The sequence below is a fragment of the Schistocerca piceifrons genome, chromosome 2, assembly GCF_021461385.2.
Source record: "Schistocerca piceifrons isolate TAMUIC-IGC-003096 chromosome 2, iqSchPice1.1, whole genome shotgun sequence".
Taxonomy (NCBI): Eukaryota; Metazoa; Arthropoda; class Insecta; order Orthoptera; family Acrididae; genus Schistocerca; species Schistocerca piceifrons.
Window position 1 is genome coordinate 1,022,518,367 of NC_060139.1, and position 21,993 is coordinate 1,022,540,359.

General features: G+C 42.0%; 1 protein-coding gene across 1 annotated transcript in view; it reads right to left on the bottom strand.

Moving 5' to 3' along the window:
- Positions 1-967: 967 nt before the first annotated feature.
- Positions 968-21,993, bottom strand: part of LOC124777744 (hemocyanin-like) — a 55,846-nt gene continuing 34,820 nt past the window's right edge. The window contains exons 7-12 of the mRNA XM_047253245.1: positions 19,410-19,538; positions 18,763-18,915; positions 16,616-16,796; positions 9,553-9,689; positions 6,097-6,204; positions 968-1,298 (exon numbers count right to left, since the gene is read on the bottom strand). Coding sequence (XP_047109201.1) covers positions 1,110-1,298; positions 6,097-6,204; positions 9,553-9,689; positions 16,616-16,796; positions 18,763-18,915; positions 19,410-19,538 — 897 coding nt within the window. The 3' untranslated portion in view covers positions 968-1,109. The remainder of the gene's footprint in view (positions 1,299-6,096; positions 6,205-9,552; positions 9,690-16,615; positions 16,797-18,762; positions 18,916-19,409; positions 19,539-21,993) is intronic.

A 21,993-nucleotide genomic window follows, 5' to 3' on the forward strand; every position in this document is an offset into this window, starting at 1 on the left:
TAATATTCTTTGTATTTACATTTCTAATTAATTCTCCAATTGTTTGCATCTCACAGTTTTCCAGTTTCCAGAATTTGAGTCCTTTTTGTGCATTTTATGTATATAACCGGATAAAGGACGAGCTCTGTACTACCATTAAATATTAGTAACCAAATCCAAACTGTAATTAATTACGTAACTAAAACAATACGAGAGACATTATTGTAATTAAAGTTCAGAATGATTTTCTTATGGAAAACTAAAGATATAAAAGATTGTCACTGAATGTTGTCTTTTATACCTTATTCGGCTCTAACACAAGTTTCTTTGTGTTTTATAAATTTTAATTGTAACATCAAAATTGTACAAAACTAATAATGCTTTGTTTTGGAAGAGATTGTTAAAATTCTACATAAAGTTATGCAGAGATGCTGCGACGAGTCAGTTTTGAAGTTACTTTTGGAAGTCAAAGAGATCAGTGACGTCTGTCCGTGTTTTGTTTGCTTGACGAGTGTCCAGTTAGGATGTCAATTAATGTGTATAAAGTTTGTGAAACATGAAAATTTCCCATTCATTCATCAATGGACCAGAAGGAACTTAAGTAACATTCAACATGAATCGCTGCTACTGCAGTAACTGTTGTTATAGGAGCATTTTATGATCATTTGCACTGGTAAATAACAAAGTGCTCATCGTCTTTCTCTGGAGCGAAGAAAAAAAAAATGGTACGAATGACAAAATGAATTAACAACAATTTTGCTTGAGAGAGATTTATTTATTCAATTACGTAAGAAGAAAACACATGTTACAGCGTAGGCAACAAACTATGGTCTTGTGATATCTTCATTTACATTCGACAGACCATATGTTAAGAGCAGATATCTACAACTCACGCACATTTATTCTTGCCTGGGTGTAACTGTATCGTTAATAAAATACAAATGAGATTCTCTGTTGGCAGCTATTGTCTGCCCACCAAATGCTGTACAGTTCATCGACTTTATGATGTGTTTCGGTGGATTTGGTCGTCGACTGCAGGCACCATGATGGCTCTAGTTGCTGAAGCTGTTAACTGTGTTGTTCTGTTCGAGTCCGGTGGGCATGTCTGGTTCTCAGATGGGCATAACTTGCTACTTGGCGTTCTTGATGGTGATCTCGATGACCTTGGAGTTGGGTGTCATGAATTCATCGACAGACTCGATTCTGCGGTCGAAGGGGAAGCCGAGCGGCCTGCGGTCGGGTATCTTGCCTTCCAGCACTCCGCAGTAGCTGAGGGAGGTCAGGCTCTCGATGTCATCAGGAGTCATCTTGTCGTCAACCTGAGGAGCACACAAAAATGGTTGGTTCATGTACTTAGTATGTGAGGTTTCAGGGTTGGGACAAGATATCACGGACCTCGCTAGCATATTGTCTCAATCCTCATAGGAACAGCTTCATCGGACATAGCTTGTCATCCCCTAAATCAGAAGCCCTGGAATATATAGTCGACTAGGAAATGGCTACATACTTAATAACTTTTCTGACAAATATAATTACGATTCATAATTACTACAGCCTAAACAGTTATTGAAGCCAAAGGCCTTGCCGCAGTGGTAACACCGGTTCCCGTCAGATCACCGAAGTTAAAGCGCTAGCACTTGGAGGGGTGACCATCCAGTCTGCCGAGTGCTGTTGGCAAGCGGGGTGCACTCAGCCCTTGTGAGGCAAACCGAGGAGATACTTGATTGAGAAGTAGCGGCTCCGGTCTCGTAAACTAACATACGACCTGGAGAGTGGTGTGCTGACCACATGCCCCTCCATATCCGTACCTAGTGACGTGACGACTGTGGTCTGAGGATGACACGGCGGCCGGTCGGTACCTTTGGGCCTTCCAAGGCCTGTTCGGACGAAGAGAGAGGAGAGAATTGGTTATTAAGGTAACTAGTGACATGGGATTCGCAATGAAGAGTCGGGGAGTCACGATATTGACACTGCTGCTTTTCTGTTACGCTTTTGCTACCGTCAATTTTGGCATATTGTTCAGGAAATTAATAAACAAATTAAAAATTAAATTTTCAGATAGTGCACTGAAGTGGTCTGAAAACTTCTTTCGAAAAAGACAGTAGTGTGTTGCTTGTGGGAACGAAACGTCTTCCACGGAGCATGTTCTCTCAGGAGTGCCAGAGTGGTCAGTTTTACGTCCTGTACTGTTCTCCATGTATTTCAATGACATCTCATCAATTCTGTCCTCCGGTAAATTTCCTTTGCCGACGAACTCCGGTTTTACTAGACCTGAAGATATAAATATTTCAATTGTCCTGATGAATGATGGTCTGTCTTCAATAGTCAAATGAGACAAAACCTATGCCTTAAGCTAAATGCGAAGAAGTTCGAAGACATTTTGGTACTTCCTCAAAAAATAGTCCACAAACAACTTCCTCCTGTTCTTCTCGACGGTATCACAATACCGCATCAGAAAGTCACAAAAGCACTGGGTGTTCCTTTGGATCAGCTCCCCAATTGAGGAGAAAATACCGTGCAGGAAGATTTCCGTTTACCTCTAGCCCCCCCTCTCCCCCCCCCCCCTACCCCCCCTCCCGTCTCCGCCAGAAGTTTCGGGGTACATTTCCACAGGCTGTGTGGTCCATATCCTTTTGGAATCACCCGTCCCGCCGAACTTCCACTATTGCGATGTAATCCCACAGCGCTAGAATTGTAAGTTATAGAAGATTAAAACTAACTCTAGCAATTATTAGTGCTTCATACGGCCAATTAGGATGATTTCACCTGGAGACAAGTCACATGACTGTCATACACCACGTCTACTTTATTGGCCCTGAGTTCACGCGCACGCCATTACATCGCGTCAGAGATTAAGTATCTGTCATTTCATTATTATGGCAACACAGTGTCTCGTTTATCTTGTAACCCCACTGTACCCATACATACGAGTAAAACAAGAACATTTACAAACTGCTTCTTCGTTGCAACAATCCGCCTCTGGAAAAAACATCGCCACAGCATTCACTGCCCCGTTACATTTAAGAAGAAGCTGGAGTGCTTTCTACGATCAATTTCGTATCATTTTGTCTAAAAATCTCTTTCAAGCAGTAAAGCTAATGCTCCTATATCCTCCCAGTTACGTTTAGTTCTCTTTTCGTTTCTCAATCGGTCACGTTTCGTTCTTTCACTCTTCTCTCACTTCTGTTGTTGCCAGTGTTTTCACACTAAAGCAACAGCCCATCATGCATCTCTCTTGATCTACTTTTCATGGAATAGTACAATTTTTGTATTATAGCTACTACAGTTTCCGTTATTTGTGTCCGCCTCAATCCAATTGCGTTATGGTTATTTCTAAGAGTATTATCGCATATGTGTTTTACTGAACGCTATGTAAAATATGGTGAATGCCTGGTTAGATGTATACAGCGCCCTGATGGCCCTAATTTCCGCAGAATAATAATAAAAACATTAACTATAGGAAAAAGTTGGCTGTTTAATGCATGACGTAGCCCCTAGTGATGTAAGATTCCAGCAAGTGTTTCATTTATCTGCCAAATTCCATTGGCAACACTTCACCTATTACCAAACCAGACCGAACAGTTACATCGGCCACTTACGCCGCTATAACAGAGCAACAACGAGTGAGAACAGCTGCAGAACGCTATTCGTCGACAATATATTCTCCCTCATCATAAAATTTAATAATATGATGTCCTCGTCCACGTAGTTGGTAGTAGCAGAGTAACGAAAAACAAGGGCTGACAATAAATAACATTATTCAGTAACGGAAGCAGGTCATATTTAAGTATGCATCCCTTGGGAGGGATGAGAGATGAGTTTTGCTGTAGTCTCTTTCGAGGGAAATCGCAGAGACCTGAGAAATATGCAGAGTATTTGAATACGGGTCATACTAATGCCTGCTGGTGTTCATAATATTTGTAGTATAGTCTTCGGCGAAGTTAGAATAAAACAAACTGAATTGGATTATAATCCTTTGCATTGTTAGTTATTAAATCCGTGACCAGTGAAATACATTTAGAAAAAAGGCACAGTGTGTTGCTCAAACTTTTAAAAATACTCGTTAAAATTAGTCCCGCGATTTGGATAACAACTTTCAAAAATTATAGTAAAGTAAAACACTGCAGAATAGAATATAAGGCCATCGGTTTTAAAGACCTGGTGTTTATTGTAGTGGTACATTGCGGCAATCTGCTCGTATACGGAAAACAACAAACGAGACGGATATGCAAAGAATTAATAAAAATGCTTTCTGTGCGGCCATCATAAAGAAATGACAGCTGCTGATAACTTTATGTAAAGACAAGAGCACGAATAGCCCTTTACGTTTTTTAAAAATAATATGCAGTACACGGCACAGTTTCATGTTCCATGGATGTAATTTATTTCATTGCATGTAGTACACATACTTAATATAGATTTGATCACCGATATTTCTTGATTTATTATATCATTCGTAATAAAAGCCGGGTCGAAAGCAGAGGAGATGTAAGTGCTTCGAAGATGACACGAATAGGAAAAATATTAATTGCTGAAATTTATTTAATTCTTACCATTTCTTTCTCTGATAGCGAACATATTTTTCGATCTCTTATCACACACAGCCTCTTATGTCATGTCGTGTGGAAAGACCTGTCATAAATGGCACATTACGTTGTTGACTTTACATCTTCAGTGACAGTATCCATTTTTAAATCTTTAGTTTGTTAAATTGGTGTCACACTGGACTGGAAACATTCAAACAATGAGTATTTACTGCAATAAAGCGTAATTACTCTTTTGTACAACTCCAGCGTCTAAAATGTAAAGAAGCAGACCGCACAGAAAATTATGAGCAATGGCCTTTTGTTACTCCCGAAGCGCAAACGCAGGTAAACAATGGCGAGGAAATTGGTTTCCGCGGAAATAATGACATCGAACTGCTATGGGTGAACTGAATTAATTCTCTCATTTAATTGTGGTCAATAACCCGTCTTAGCCACACGCAGACAACCTTTATGAATGGCTATCTTTTTTCTTAAGTGAATGTTCCAGACAGACACTGTCACAAGAAATTAGAATAGACCAAATACAAAGTAAATCCTAGTATATTTTTTCTGCTATTTTCCCAGAGCGGATATAGCTTACGCAAAGCACTGTGAACTTATAATGCTTTTAATGGCTTCTTTTCAATTAGCTTCCAGATACAGAATCTCGATTCTGTCTCGCTGCCAGTGGGCAGATTGTAAATCAAAACATATTTACAACTTTCGCCAGAGCAACTGTCTAGCCACTTGCACAGGGTAAACAACAGGTTGCAGGAAGTTTATCACATTTGTTTTAATTGCTGCAGCTGTTGACCCTCATGGACATGCATGTTATATCAGGAGCAACTTATTTTGAAACGCTATTCAGTTTCGACGTCTTTGTTTTAATCTACGAAAACATCGTACCTTTCTGAATACAAGTAACGAGTTCCCGATGTTGTACCCCTAAAGTGCAATACCTGGTGAATCCAGTGAAGCAACTATCAGATACCTGCTTAATCATATCAGCTACGACGGTGGTACTGCATTGAAACGCTGGTATCCATAACAAGTGTCATCTGATTATACAGTCCTTATTATTGTAGGTCGCTCCCTCTATGGTTTAAGGCACTGCGATAATAAACAGTGAAAATATCAACACGGATATTTTATCTCACGTCATAGAATTTGTGCTACGCCAACAGGAACTGTCGTACTGAGTTCACCTCAAGAAATCCCAAGTTTTCGGGACCTCCCCTCTCCCTGCCTCTCCTCCTCCCCCAACCATTCGTCACAAAAATTCCTTTTCGTATCAGTCTTGTAGTTAGCTTTTCTCTCATTTTTATGCGCAGTTTTTTGTACTGTATGTTTAGACTACTTGCTAGTAGCAAGGTACCTGTCCACTACGAGCGAACACATGACAGCTCCATTTACGAGGTGTCGGCCAATCACCTGCTACAAGATCCCTGATCTTCCAATGTTCCCGTTTATCCTTTATTGGTTCCATCTCTGACTTCTCAACAAATGAATCTGTTGATCTGTAACTAGTATCTAATATACGTGTCTGCCTTGCTTTTCTATGTGGGTTGGACTAATTATGATGTATACTCACCACGTCCCTCTGGTAGTCGGTGACGGTGACGTAAAGCAGGTAGGGCATGCCCTCCTGCTTACCCTTGGGCAGCAACAGGCGGTGTGGGAACCCACAGTGGCGGTGGTACTGCAACAGAATAACGAGTTTGTGTTATTTACTCATCTGACTGGCGACAAGGGGCAGTTCATTTCCAATCAAATTAGGAAGCTTATTCATTGGAATTAACAAATCGTCAATGGAAAATTTGGCTGAGAAAGCAGAGTAATAGGAATTACTGAAGCAAAAGGAAGGAGGAAGGTTATGCTTTTGCGCCACATTGGCCCTGAGGGCGTTAGAGAAACAGCACAAACTCATATACGACAAGGAAAAGCTCAGACGAAAAGCCTGAACAACAGTTGAAACGCTGAGAGGATAAGGTATTAGGAAATATCAGTAATTTCTGTAATAAGATGCGCGAAATACATGGATAGAAAAAAAGAACCTCTCTCGTATTTTAGGTAGTACTGAGAAGCGAAGCAATTGTATTTCACGCATATGTGCGCATAATTAGTGTTTTAATCACGGAACGAAGATCTTGGCTATTAACATTAGATTTATTAGTGTCACAAGGGAATTCATGATGTCAGCCGCATCGGGCCTTTACGCGGAGTCAGCGTCGAAACATATATGCCGGACTGTGATTCGAACCCAGGATCTCCTTGAAGGTGTGTTAACCACTGCGCCATCCAGACACACTCTCCATTGTGCAGATTACCTTGGTACGCCCATCGGCCGACCTACATTCGCAGCTAGAGCCACCTATCCTAAGGCCCCATCCGTCTCCACGCGCTGTCCATGTCCGAATGTATGGACAACACGCATTCATAGTACGAGGGTCATTCCAAAAGAAATGCACACTACTTTTTTTTAATCCATCTTTTGTTCTACATGTTTGAAAGTTTTACAGTGTGTAGATACATCTTTTAGGAACAATATTTTCGTATCTCCACATAATTTCCATCCCTCTCAACTGCCTTACGCCATCTTGGAACCAGCGCCTGTATACCCGTACGGTAAAATTCTGGACCAACCTGTTGGAGCCACTGTTTGGCAGGGTGCACAAGGGAGTCATCATCTTCAGACCTTGTTCCACGAAGACAGTCTTTCAGTTTCCCAAAGAGATGATAGTCACATGGAGCCAGGTCAGGACTGTAAGGCGGGTATTTCAGTGTTGTCCATCCGAGTTTTGTGATCGCTTCCATGGCCGTGCATTGTCGTGCAACAGCAAAACATCCTGCTTTTGCCGATGTGGTCGAACATGACTCAGTCGAGCTTGAAGTTTCTTCAGTGTCGTCACATATGCATCAGAATTTATGGTGGATCCACTTGGCATGATGTCCACAAGCAAGAGTCCTTCGGAATCGAAAAACACTGTAGCCATAAGTTTTCCAGCAGAAGGCCTGGTTTTGAATGTTTTTTTCTTGAGTGAATCTGCATGATGCTACTCCATTTATTGCCTCTTCGTCTCTGGTGAAAAATGATGGAGGCATGTTTCATCACCTGTCACAATTCTTCCAAGAAATTAATCTCCATCATTCTCGTACTGTTCCAAAAGTTCGCTGCATACCGTTTTTCTTGTTTCTTTGTGAGTCACTGTCAACATCCTGGGAACCCACCTGGCACAAACCTTTTTTAACACCAACACTTCCCGTATTCTGCAAACACTTCCTTCCCCTATCCCAACGTAGCGTGTCAATTCGTTCACTGTGGTGCGTCTGTCAGCAGTCACCAATTCGTTAACTCTCTACACATTGTCTGGAGTGTGTGCAGTACGAGGCCTGCCGCTGCGAGGACAATCATCAATATTGCCGAGCCCGCTTCCATCACGTAACCTGCTTGCCCACCGACTAACTGTACTGCGATCGACAGCAGCATCTCCATACACCTTTTTCAACCTCTTGTGGATGTTTCCCACTGTCTCGTTGTCACAGCACAGGAATTCTATGACAGCACGTTGCTTCTGACGAACGTAAAGTGCAGCAGCCATCTTGAAGACATGCTGTGACGGCGCCACTCGCGGGAACAGGTTAAACTAAGTTTGAAAACAAGCGGGAAAGATGTATCTACACACTGTAAAACTTTCACACATGCGGAATAAAAACTCAATTTTTACAAAAATAGTGTGCATTTCTTCTGGAGTGACCCTCATATATGCAACGTTTTACAGTCTTTATTGTCGCCTTGTCTCGAGTAGTAATACAGAAGAACAGAGACTGGTTGTTACTGTAGGCAAACAGTTTCACGTTCTTCCAGATAACTGTGTTCTTAGCTAAATGCAGGTCAGTGGTGATTTTGTTAACTTTTAATAAATATAAGGAAAACGGAGACCCTGCGAGATAAGGGACTGAACACCACTTTTCAATAGGTAAATCAAATGAAGGAAAATGTTGGAATCCTGCGCAGACAATTGGTAACATAAGGTATTATTAGTACTAACGCCATCTTCTAACTGACGTATTTATGGGCGCCCTCGTTAAGTTATCACGAAGACATTTAAAACTGGGGCCAGAAAATTTGCGGAAACCATGGTGAAAATGAACTCTATACTCTCACATTTATTTGGGTGGCCGAATAGCTGTAATGAGGAACCTTTCAAAATCTGAGGCTCCAGCCAGTGAAGGATAGCTGTAGGATACGACTCTAGAAACAACATGGCAGGTAACCAACATAATCGCTCTGTTCACAACTTACGACACGATTATTATGAACTAGTCGATTATAGGTACAAAATTTCTTTTATGTAACGCGTAATCCGTGAATTACGTCGCTTTGTCTCTGAAGAAGCTACACAGATAACTAGTAGTAAACTGTATGTAACAGTCTCAATGACGTTACTAGACTGTACAATCACTTATCTGTATGAATAAAAATCATCCTTTTGATAGCTTTTACGTGTTTAATTTTGATGCCGGATGAAATGTAGCAGGTATAAAAGAAATTAAATTACAAAAAAAAAAATGGTTCAAATGGCTCTGAGCACTATGGGACTTAACATCTTAGGTCATCAGTCCCCTAGAACTTAGAACTACTTAAACCTAACTAACCTAAGGACATCACACAACACCCAGCCATCACGAGGCAGAGAAAATCCCTGACCCCGCCGGGAATCGAACCGGGGTTAAATTACAAGTTCATAGCTAGTAGTGCCGGCAAGCATTGTCGTCTAAGGCCGGAGTGGCCGTGCGGTTCTAGGCGCTACAGTCTGGAACCGCGAGACCGCTACGGTCGCAGGTTCGAATCCTGCCTCGGGCATAGATGTGTGTGATGTCCTTAGGTTAGTTTGGTTTAAGTAGGTCTAAGTTCTAGGGGGCTGATGACCTCAGTAGTTAAGTCCCATAGTGCTCAGAGCCAGCCATTGTCGTCTAAACGTACACTAGGCTTTTGCGGAACGCGTCGGAGACTTGTGGGTCAGTTAGGTTCTCTAGCCGAACTGACCTTGTCTAGGGCGAACTCCTGCTCTCCCCGCATGGCGGCTTGCACGTCCTTGACGAGGTCTGGGAAGCTGCGCGGCTCTGGGATGGTCACCGAGGAGTCTTCAGAGCTGCGGACCACCACGTTCTCGCCCACCCTCACTGCAACATCACACACACACACTCACATACATCACACTTCCACTGCGTTCCACACGTCATTTCCGCTGTCTGGTGGGCTTGTCTGCGGGGTATCTCTCCCCGACTGGCCTACGACATCGTTTCTGCTGACTAGACTGATATAACAACTGAACACCCACGTTTTCTCTATCATTTGAGCCTGTGATGTATCTTAAGCACCTCTAATATGGTGAGAAAGCTTAAAGAAGACTGTGAACAGTGGGGCATGAAAAGTAATTGTACGAAGACTGATTACTTGGCTGTCGGAGGTATAGGAAGGGATCTTGTAATGGATGATGGATCTATAGTGAAGTGTAGCCGTTCATATAAATATTTAGAGATAATTATTTTGGCTAGAGGTGGAAACAACGAGGAAATCAAGCACAGAATAGGGATTGAAAAGGTGGCAATTGTTGGGGATTGGCAGGAGACCAACCCACTAAATTGAGAGGAAGCCGAAAGGCACGCGTTTAAGCTCACGCAGGCTGGCGTGAGGTCTGGAACAGGACAAGGTAATTAGAACTTAGAAAAAAGGTGGTACTTGGTGGAATACTTTAATCCATTAATGTTGAACGTAGCTCTTTTCTGTACATTATTTACAATATCAATAGCAACTGATAATGGCGCCTTGCTAGGTCGTAGCAAATGACGTAGCTGAAGACTATGCTAACTATCGTCTCGGCAAATGAGAGCGTATTTTGTCAGTGAACCATCGCTAGCAAAGTCGATTGTACAACTGGGGCGAGTGCTAGGAAGTCTCTCTAGACCTGCCGTGTGGCGGCGCTCGGTCTGCAATCACTGATAGTGGCGACACGCGGGTCCGACGTATACAAACGGACCGCGGCCGATTTAAAGGCTACCACCAAGCAAGTGTGGTGTCTGGCGGTGACACCACAGCAATCAAGCAGTTACACTCCATTATTTGAAATAAAATAACGCCAAAAAATTTGAGAAGGAGTATAGACGAAACTATAGTTGACAGCACTGATCTGTATGGTGCTGAACTGTGGGAAGTCTCCAGGGTCAATGAGTAGAAATTAAAGGCAACAGAAATGGCGTTTTGGAGACGAAGTTGTGAGGTAACAAGCAGAGACAAAATAAGAAATGAAGTGCTACGTGAATAAATGGGAATTACAAGAGTTATTGTAGACACAATTGAAAATAACGGCTGACTTGGTATGTACATCTTAGTAGAAAGCCAGAGGAGAGATAGTCCTCTAAAATATGGCACTGGAGACCTACACGACACAGTAAAGGGTAAGATACTTGCTGCATTGGAACGATGAAGTGAGATGTGCGATGCAAGACAAGGTCATGCAAGAAAACGACTGGCAGGATGGAAGAAGATGGAAAATTGGATACGATAGACACTGCAAGTTGGAGAAAACTAGCAGAAAGAATAGAAGAAGGATATGAATGCCTTGTCTGAATTTACAGGCAAAGAGTACTGCAAGCGAGGTGAAGCACTGCAGTGTCACGAGCTGCCAGCAAGACAAAGGGTTTCCATCGTCCGCGAGTACATTACAGACAAAGAGTACTGCTAGCGAGGTGAAGTACCGCAGTACCATGAGCTGCCAGCGAGACAAAAGGTTTCCATTGTCCCCGAGTACATTACAGACAAGTGAATTGCACAGGTTACTGGAGAGGGTATATGCAAATGTTGAAAATATTGAAGTAAAGATGAACATATTAACATTTAGTACAACAGCAACATTTTCATGAACACGATTGTTCGCAATATCATTTAAAAGCTCGCTTTAAAATGGTAGTTTTGATGAACCATTTGTGTAGCAGTACACAAAGGCAGATCAAGTAGAACACTGCGTCATAATTTCCGTTTCAAATACAACTGACAAAAACCCTCTCTGCTTCAAATACTGAGGATAAAGAGGCAACACTAGGACAATCAAGAACAGGTACTGGCTGATCATACAGACTATAGTTAGTCTCCATTCCCTAATTCTGCCAAACCCCACCTATTAGCCAATCCACATTTTGTCTTTTCAGCGCCACTACCAATGCATTTTCCAGTAATCTGTTTTAATTAGCACTTAATTATTTGTATGTTTCGTATTAACAGTTAATTTCTTGGATATTTTTAAATTATTTGCTTTGTCTATGTTGTACGGAAGTGAAACGTGGACAGTAAATAGTTTGGACCAGAAGAGAATAGAAGTTTTCGAAATGTGGTGCTACGGAAGAATGCTGAAGATTAGATGGGTAGATCACATAACTAATGAGGCGGTATTGAATAGAATTAGGGAGAAGGGAAATTTGTGGCATACCTTGACTAGAAGAAGGAATCGGTTGTTAGGACATGATCTGAGGCATCAAGGGATCACCAATTTAGTAATGGAGGACATCGTGGAGGGTAAAAATCGTAGAGGGAGACCAAGAGATGAATACACTAAGCAGATTCAGAAGGATGTAGGTTGCAGTAGGTACTCGGAGATGAAGAAACTTGCACAGGATAGTGTAGCATGGAGAGGTGCATCAAACCAGTCTCTGGACTAAAGACCACAACAACAACAACAACAACAACATGTTTATGCTGGTATACAGAATAACATATTTGCCACTGATGCTAGACAGCTGTGAGACAACTCGAAACCGAGGTCGCAAAAGTAAGGAATTAGTGAAAGAAATGGCTAAAAATGTTTTTCCCCTGTTATTATGTTCCAGCAAGTAACCGCAGTGAACACAACGGAAGATCATAAGCCCTTTGTTTCATACTCGGCCGATTCTTTCTCTTCTTTCGTATCTTTCAGTTGTACCTACTTTCGGGAGAATATCGCCGTTGCCTGTAATAGCTGTATCTTTACCAACGACTATCCACCCTTCCTTTCCTATCATTTTCTATAAATTAGATTCTTATAATGAAGTTTTCTCACAGTGTACCACGGTGTGTTGAGTGACACTTTTTTTGTTTTCGTCAGTTTTGAAAGTACTGAAATATTCTCCCTTCCATTATAATGTTCCAGTCATTAAAAACCATTTGTTCAACTGTGATATCCATGGAGTACTGTCGTCCGAAAGTAGGTTGAAGATTCGAATTGCTATCGTTCCAAATGCGAATTTGGAATATTAACGCTTTGTGGTCTCTCTGCAAGCTCAAGTAAAGCTTCCAGGGCGCGAAGATGCCACTGGGTTTAATTATACAAATGCACAGGCGTGACTAAAGTAGTTGGAGCCTGCGGCAGACTTAAAGTTGCCGGCCGTCCGCTACCGTCCCCATCCGCTGCCTCCCGCACAATCCCCTGCTGACCTCCGACCATTTCTTGATTAGTCCTCACCGTAACCTACCGCTCCTTGTTAGTTTGCTATATTTGAATGCACCAATAAAGCAAAATCGCAATTTACGCGCTTCAGTTAATTGTTGAATATTTTAGGCAAGAGTAATTTTAAGTCGGAGACTCTTTGGTTGCCTGTTTCAACAAGGAGTCAGCAAGCTTTCAATTTCAAAATCCAAACTAACCAAATCTTCTAAAATTGCAAGTTCTTAGTGATAAGTAATGATTCGTTGTTCAAATTATTGGGTATAGTTAAGTAAAAGGCACTCATCTTAATAACTCTTTCTTCATAATGCAAGTTCACAACATGGAACAGTACACTGTCTCAAGTCGTATTGCTTGCGGCAGTAACGCAATTCCTTTTTCGGTGATTAATTGGCGCTCAATGCGAAGTCTTAGCACAGTGCAATACAGTCACGACACTATCTGGTTCGAAAATTGTTACGGTTTGACTGCTGGAGCGACACTAGCGCTCCAAACGGTGAGAAAGAAGTCACATGCGTCGTAAGGACAATATTTGTTTGTAATTATTTTCTATTTAAGTAACGAAATAGTTGTTATATTTTTGCGCTCGTGGGTAACAAAATAACCAAGAGAAATGAAGTATCTTCAATACACGTACAAACAGCCAAGTCACACTGATTCAGTGACATGAGCTAGAACCTATTCATGAGGAAATACTGTCGAATGTGTGTGTATTTGTAGCTTATTCCGCTGAAAGCAAGAGGCTATAAACATATTTCATGCATGAGAAACGTATATTTCTGGTGCCTGTTCTTGCTATCATAGTCACTTTCTCTGATACTTAAAAATTTTTTGTGGAATCCAGTGATTCGGTCATTCTCACGCTTCACTCGACTTTCTAATACAGGCATATTTTTGTAAATGTATTGAAGGTTTTGTTCCGTTTGTGTCTCAGATTCAGCAACAACTGGGCAATAGGTTTCCTTAGGAAGCAGTTATACTGGTTTTGACGATATATTATCACAGCTCTCTGGTTTGCCCTTAAGCTTCAGTTGTAGTGGATTATTTGATACGTTAAATAACGTAGATATTACATTCCACATAGGTTTCATACTTTCCACGTTCAGTGATTTGGCTGAAAGTGTAGGGAACAAAACTCTGCTTTTTTGGGTAGACATACGACGTCTTTCAGCAGAAGGTCAAGTCTTCTGGTGTATACGATCAATTTTTTGCTATTAAAGGAAAACGACGTAATTTAGTAAATGTCTCTAAGTTACAAGAGAATAGTATTAAACAATCTTGTAATGAACTGCTTTGTATCTCTCAGGGTCCTTAGGCACCTAAATAATGACAAATGTTCTGTCATTCTTTAGTTACTGTCGATTGTTACGCCACTACATACACTCCCAATTGTAAAAACTATATTGCAAATCAATATAAATGTTAGTATTCACACTTATCCGATGTCGTATTCAAAAGTGTTGATTGCTGGCCGCTTGGGGCGCTGCTAACACTGTGGTAACAAAATCAAAAGAGAGTGTCACGATTGTTATCTCACACTATTGTCTTTGCACGAAACAATACACGCGAAATACACTCTTTTCTGTTCCGCTGTGATCGCTTACTTCGAATAACGAAAATAGCTATATCTAGTAGCCAATAATAAGAAATGAAGTTCTGTGTGCCAAGTGGATGTACCATAGATCTGTTGCTCATCACAGTCCAGTCCGAATCTCGTCATTAAATCCTTCTACGGGATTATTCGTTAAGTACCTCCAGTGTTTCAGAAGAAGATTATGTGTAAAGTACAAGACGTACAAAAGACAGGCACATTTCAATAGATAGAGAATACTTACAAGTATTCTACTGACGTTACATGTCCTCAGAACCGTTTGTGACACGGCAAACGCCAACACGTGGGTTCAGTTCTCTGAAGTAGCTGATGCGAAATGCTCGAGAAGGCGCAACAGTCTGCTTTGGAAATGTATTAACTGAGTTACCTCTCTGTAAGCGTGAAATAATTTGATGCGACAATATGTAGCAGATGATTTGGCTGCGCCCTAGTGCAGCTACGTCGTTGTATTACGAATCGATATTTGGTGAGATGCTCTACCTACTGATATGTATCATTTTTCTGTAGGTCCTTTAGTTATCATAGAGTTATCTTCTTAAATTTCGGATGTTCCTGTAAATAGCTCTGTGTTTACCTACCCATCCCCCTTTTTAGTTTCCTCCAATCCTTTCTTTTCCCTTCTTCTTCTACTTTTCCCTCATAGTTCACTCTCTATAACTTCCCTTTTTTTTGCTGTTCCTCTTTTTTCACGACACTGAACTGCATTAACTGGATTTTGTTCGTAACGCCGGTTTCGGGCGTAAGCCATCATCTGGTACCCAACAACAGAACGTTGCAATTTATAGAACCACATTAAGACAACGCGAATTGGTGCCTAGAAGTCACATAATAATATACTTACGAAAATCACTTAAAACATTTAATTTGTCATTAATACTGAAACAAAAAACACAATATTTTAATCCACGTAAAACAAGAAATGAAAAACTCATTCTTAGCGTTTACAAGTGCGGCAAACGTCCTAGTCATATGAGATGACAACAACAAATGCAAATTGACTTGGTATCACAGCCCAAAGATTTCGTTATGTTGAAAATATACCTATGAAGACATATCGATACGTACATTAATCAGTTACAAAATCTAACAAATAACGTAATGAAAGCTAAATCTTATCTCCACTATCGTCATGTAGTACACTAATTTTTTTATAACAATCATGTCATTCTAACACACAGAAAAAGGCATAATGGAAAGCATTCATCAAGGTCTAAGTTGACCAGATCACTATTTAAAGACTGAAAACGTCACACTGTATAAATTATGGTATTGTACAAATTATAGTGCAGAATAAAACAAAAACGAGACCTAACATAAAAATGGTGCAACAACAGTCATGCACGTAAAGTTAGTGACAGGATAAGGTGAGATTTTGTAATTCTGTGGCTCATCCAAGTTATTACATATCCTGTCCATAAGCTTTTCCAGCGCTGTATAACTTTCTGGCGAGGTAGAAAACATTCACAATATAAATTATCCTGTTAACGTACAGTAAAAGTACGAAGTGTGAAGACATAGGTTACTAGAATTGCTGAACCAATGGTAATTAGATCAACAAATTGTACTTATCTCCAAAGTATGTTGAAACAGTAAAAATCTATCTTGATGACTAACCAGTTGAGTAACATCAACAGGTTATTTGTCAAACAGTATGTACTCAAATACTGAAATTCCAAGAATAAAACTCTACCTATATTAAAAACTGACAACAGATAGAGTCACTTTTATTCGTACTCAGAAATTTAATACGAGTGGACTGTTATAACCCACTGTAAAAACCAAAATCTGCCACGTGCAGCATCTTGAAAATGTGTTACCTTAGTAAAAATTAGTCTTGATGACTAACCATTTGCGTCACACGTATAGAACAACCTGCAGACAAATAGAGAAATTTCAAGAATTTTTTTTCTCCTATTACAAACCTGCGCTAATGACGGAAACGGCCAGTGGCACGCGCCGCGGTTGTTCTGAACTAATTACTCCACTGTGTAACTATGCAGGCAGGCAGAGCAGATACTCACACTTGACGGGGAACTTGTCGAGCTCGATGGTGCTCCAGCGAAGGTCTTTGAGCGGCACCTGTTGCCCGAACCAGTTGAGCTTAGGCGCCAGGAAGATGCGCACCAGACCATTCACCTCGCGCTCTGACCTCACGGTGATGACGTAGCGGAACGGTTCGTGGTTCAGGCGGTTCACCACAGCCTGCGATCCAAAACGGTTACATCACTAGGATGATAGCTGCTACTCCGCTTAGAGGCGTAGGTTCAGTTGCGTAATGGAGAAGGAAAATCCTTCTGAAGCGGACAAACAGGTGATTTTTAAGGACGTATAGGGGGCAGGAGGATGCTGCTATGAGAAAGAAATCTGTAGGGCATCCGTTCAAGATGCCATCCACTCAGTTGAACTGTTTATACTAAGTTGAAGCACTGCGGAAGTGAGCGAAATGAAACTGAACTAAGCACGTCTGCTTATATGTATTACTACTAGAACAGTACACACATAAAATCATACTTACAGCTTTCATACGCTCTTACTCATAGTACTGAGGAACTTGTTTAGATGAAGCTCAAGTGTAAAGTGCACCGATATATCTGATTAGCTTTCCATGCAAATCCCACGTGTTTCATGAAGTCCAGAAACTGGCAAGTGATGGATTTGCTTCCTTCGAGGATGTCTAGAATACTTTTTTAATATGTCCAGCAGGAGTATTTTCGGGACTTGGTATTGAAATGGTCATTAAATAATGGGGCAAAATGTAACATTGAGCCCACATCTAAAGCATTAATGAATGCCATAAAAACTGAAATAGCCAGAACAAGGTGGTGGAACAAGAATTGACAGTACCTTCTTACGATTAAGAAAATGGTACATAAACCAGTCAGCCTTAAGTCAAACATACGATTACAGTGCGTGTATACAACAGCTTTACACGTGTAACGTAATGTTTCCTGGCCTCGATAATTGCCTATAATCTTATCGGTTTAAAATACCAGACGAAATTTGTTTCGCCAAGTGCTCCAAAACATTTCTGAGGCGCTGTAATTGAAATTGCAGGTTATTGTATGGTATTGTATGTTAACTGGGGGCCTAGAAACGACGGAGAGGCTCCGTCCCCGCCGCAGTCGCAGTGGTCCACAAGTCCACGACGACTACCGCAGTTCACTTCAGCCCTCTGCCACCCCACACCGAACCACTCTTTCAGGGTTATTGTGTGGTTCAGCCGCGGGTGGACCCCCCCAGGGAACGTCTCACACCAGACGAGTGTAACCCATCTGTTTGCGTGGTAGAGTAAGGGGTGGTGTACCCGTACGTGGAGAACTTGTTTGCACAGCAATCGCCGACTTAGTATAGCTGAGGCGGAATAAGGGTAACTGGCCGACATTCGCCGAGGCAGATGGAAAACTGCCTAAAAACCATCCAACCTCGACACTAGTCCGCCGGGCAGATTCGTGCCTGGGACCAGGCGTTCCTTCCCAATCCGGAATGCCATGCGTTAGACCGCACGGCTAACCGGGCGGGAAATTGCAGGTTGAGTTTAAGAGATGTTCAACAATGATCATTTACTGGCATTGAGCACTGCAGCCACATCTGACAGGTATCCTTTTGTCCAGGCGTCATCAGCAGGAGAAATTAGCAACGCGTTAATGGAAATGCCGATACACAATTAATACATTTAAGTAATTTATAATTTATTAATTTATGACTCTATACTCTAAACGAAGCAAGATGGATTTAATTTGAACTTCCATGTACAAGATTTCATTACTTTCATAACTTTATATAAACGGGACTTTAAGGGATTCTTCTTTTTTTACCGATCGTTTAATAAACGCTAACTTAATGGGCCGCATGCGGGCCGCGAGTTGGAGAACCGTGGTCAAGGAATGGACTTTGGTGACCCACGAGTACAGCGTATATGTCGTTCATATTCAGAACAGGCAGAATAGTTTGGCTAAACGTGGAAGATAGTCCCAAAAAAAATCTGTCGGCTTTAAGCTAGTATACATATGTTACTGCATGTGTTCGGCCCTTCTTCTGCTTCCATAACACCACTGTTGAAAACTTAGCTCACTTTCATTTCACTCGTCTCAGAGAATCCGAAAATCGAAGACCGATTGTTGGGCAAACAGACGCAGCTATCTGCAGCAGTTCTTCTTAGTTTACGCACCTTGATGTTGACTTCGGTCTTGTAGTCGGACTCCACGGCGTTGCCGAGATCGACGTGAGTCTCGTCGAAGTAGGTGACCAGCAGGTTGGGGACGCTGGCCTTGCACGTGCCCACCACCTTGACCGCTTCCACTTGGACGCCTGGGAAGTTCAGCTGAAACGCAAAGAGCACAGAGTGACAGCGGTTCCTGAAGGTCGCGGCAAAGTGTTATCTTTGCTCTGTGCGGAATGCTGTCGTGGGCCACACGAATAAATTTTACGCTGAGGGTGGCTGCAGAATTGATAGAGATCAAGGTAGAAATTTAGATGGCGTAGCTAAATAAACAAACACAGGAAAGGAGAACCAAAGTAAACAAGGAAGAACTCACTGTAATTACAGGCTCGGCTGTGAAACAGGAGTGCATGCTTCGGATCAGGTTTACAAAGGACATCCAGTACAAATTTACAAACAATTACTGGGTACACCAAGAAAATCAATTGTTATCAAGTTATACTCCAAAAACTGCAATATCAACGTCTCGTATTACCACTTCTGTAAATTTTATCCAATCACTTGAAGCATTACAAACAAACCGTGTACTAAATATTGTGATGTGCAATCATTTCATCGAAGGAGGAGAGATGGCGACTGAATGGGGGCAGCCTTACCTCTTCTCGCCTGTAGGGCTGCAGGCGGTTCTTGTGCTCGTAGAACAGGTTGTCGATGTGCTTGTGTAGCCGGAAGAAGGCGGGGTCCCTGGTGGCTGTTTCGAAGTGCTCCATCACGCCGGGCGGCATCTGTCGATACGACAAGAGTTACTCCACTTGTAAACACAAGAACTCAACAGTGGCGTTTATAGCACTCTCTCCTCAGTATAAGCATCAAACGTATTTAAGTCATAATTTCAGATTTTTAGAAAACTTCAGTTCAGTAACAAGTACGTAGTTGTTTTTGCGGTCTTCGGCCCGAGACTGGTTTGACGTAGCGCTCCATGCTAGTCTATCGTCCTAAAACTTCTTCATCTGTGCATAACAATTCCTTGATACCTCAAGATGGCTCCCACCAGTCGATCGTTCCTCTAGTCAAGATGTGCCACACATTTTCTTTTTCCCCATTTCTGTTCATTGGTTACTCTATTAACCCATTTAATCTTAGGCATTTTTCTGTATCAATATGTTTAAAAGTTTCTATTCGCTTCTTATCTGAACTGCTTATCGTCCATTTTCCGGTTGAGGCAACACTCCAGACCAATACCTTCAGAAAATATCCTAACACTTAAATTTGCATTTGATGTTAAAAACTTATTTTTTTTCAGAAATGCATTTCTTGCTGTTACCAGTGTGCATTTTACGGCTTGCCTACTTTGGCAGATACCTAAATACTAAAACTCATTTACTACTTTTCGCGTCTCATTTCCTAAGCTAATTCTCTTAAAATCGCTTATTTAATTCCACTACGTTCCATTACTCTTGTTTTACTTTTGTTGTATTCATCCTATTATCTTTCTTAAATATCCTGTCGACTGTGTTCTACAGTTCATCCAAGTCATTTGCTTTCTGTGACAGAATTACGAAGTCGTCGACAAACTTTAAGGCTTTTATTTTTTTCCTTGAATCCAATGTTTCGAAATTTCTCCTTTTTGCTCAGTTGGTTGCTCAATGCACAAACTGAATAACATAGCCCCGTCCCAATTATTGCTTTCCTTTCATGACCCTCGACTCTTATAACTACCGTCTGCTCGCTATGCAGGTTGTAAGTAGCCCTTCGTTCGTTTCGCCCCAGGAATTTTACCCCCCCGTCCACCACTCCCTCCCCCCCTCCCCCCGTCCCTGCACCTTCAGAATTTAAAAGCCTTTATACAGTGCAGAATAAGTACCGAAATACCACAGTTAGTTGCAATGACCAGTATTTATTGGTAAAGATAAGCCCTCTGTTTTGGCATGTATATTCAATACTAGTGCATAAAGAATGGTATATGACCAAGTAATACATCGAACCATAATAAACATAATCGCAAATGCATGGTGACCCAAACTCCACCATCAAAATTTCGGATTTTCTTCAGGGATATTATCAGAGGTTTTTAGTAACAGGTACATGTCTCGACCACCATAGATCGTTACAGTTTAATAATGTAGTTAAGGCTTATCATTAGATTTGTAACACATTCACAACAGAGCAGAAGCATGTAATTTTCTTTCACAGTGTAGCTAATTAGCGTACTTACAAGAATAATAATTTGTGCTTTGGGTCCTTATGGAAGTGAATATCAAAGAAATCGGTACGACAGCTTTCCGCAAATGTTCATACATATACACTCCTGGAAAGTGAAATAAGAACACCGTGAATTCATTGTCCCAGGAAGGGGAAACTTTATTGACACATTCCTGGGGTCAGATACATCACATGATCACACTGACAGAACCACAGGCACATAGACACAGGCAACAGAGCATGCACAATGTCGGCACTAGTACAGTGTATATCCACCTTTCGCAGCAATGCAGGCTGCTATTCTCCCATGGAGACGATAGTAGAGATGCTGGACGTAGTCCTGTGGAACGGCTTGCCATGCCATTTCCACCTGGCGCCTCAGTTGGACCAGCGTTCGTGCTGGACGTGCAGACCGCGTGAGACGACGCTTCATCCAGTCCCAAACATGCTCAATGGGGGACAGATCCGGAGATCTTGCTGGCCAGGGTAGTTGACTTACACCTTCTAGAGCACGTTGGGTGGCACGGGATACATGCGGACGTGCATTGTCCTGTTGGAACAGCAAGTTCCCTTGCCGGTGTAGGAATGGTAGAACGATGGGTTCGATGACGGTTTGGATGTACCGTGCACTATTCAGTGTCCCCTCGACGATCACCAGTGGTGTACGGCCAGTGTAGGAGATCGCTCCCCACACCATGATGCCGGGTGTTGGCCCTGTGTGCCTCGGTCGTATGCAGTCCTGATTGTGGCGCTCACCTGCACGGCGCCAAACACGCATACGACCATCATTGGCACCAAGGCAGAAGCGACTCTCATCGCTGAAGACGACACGTCTCCATTCGTCCCTCCATTCACGCCTGTCGCGACACCACTGGAGGCGGGCTGCACGATGTTGGGGTGTGAGCGGAAGACGGCCTAACGGTGTGCGGGACCGTAGCCCAGCTTCATGGAGACGGTTGCGAATGGTCCTCGCCGATACCACAGGAGCAACAGTGTCCCTAATTTGCTGGGAAGTAGCGGTGCGGTCCCCTACGGCAC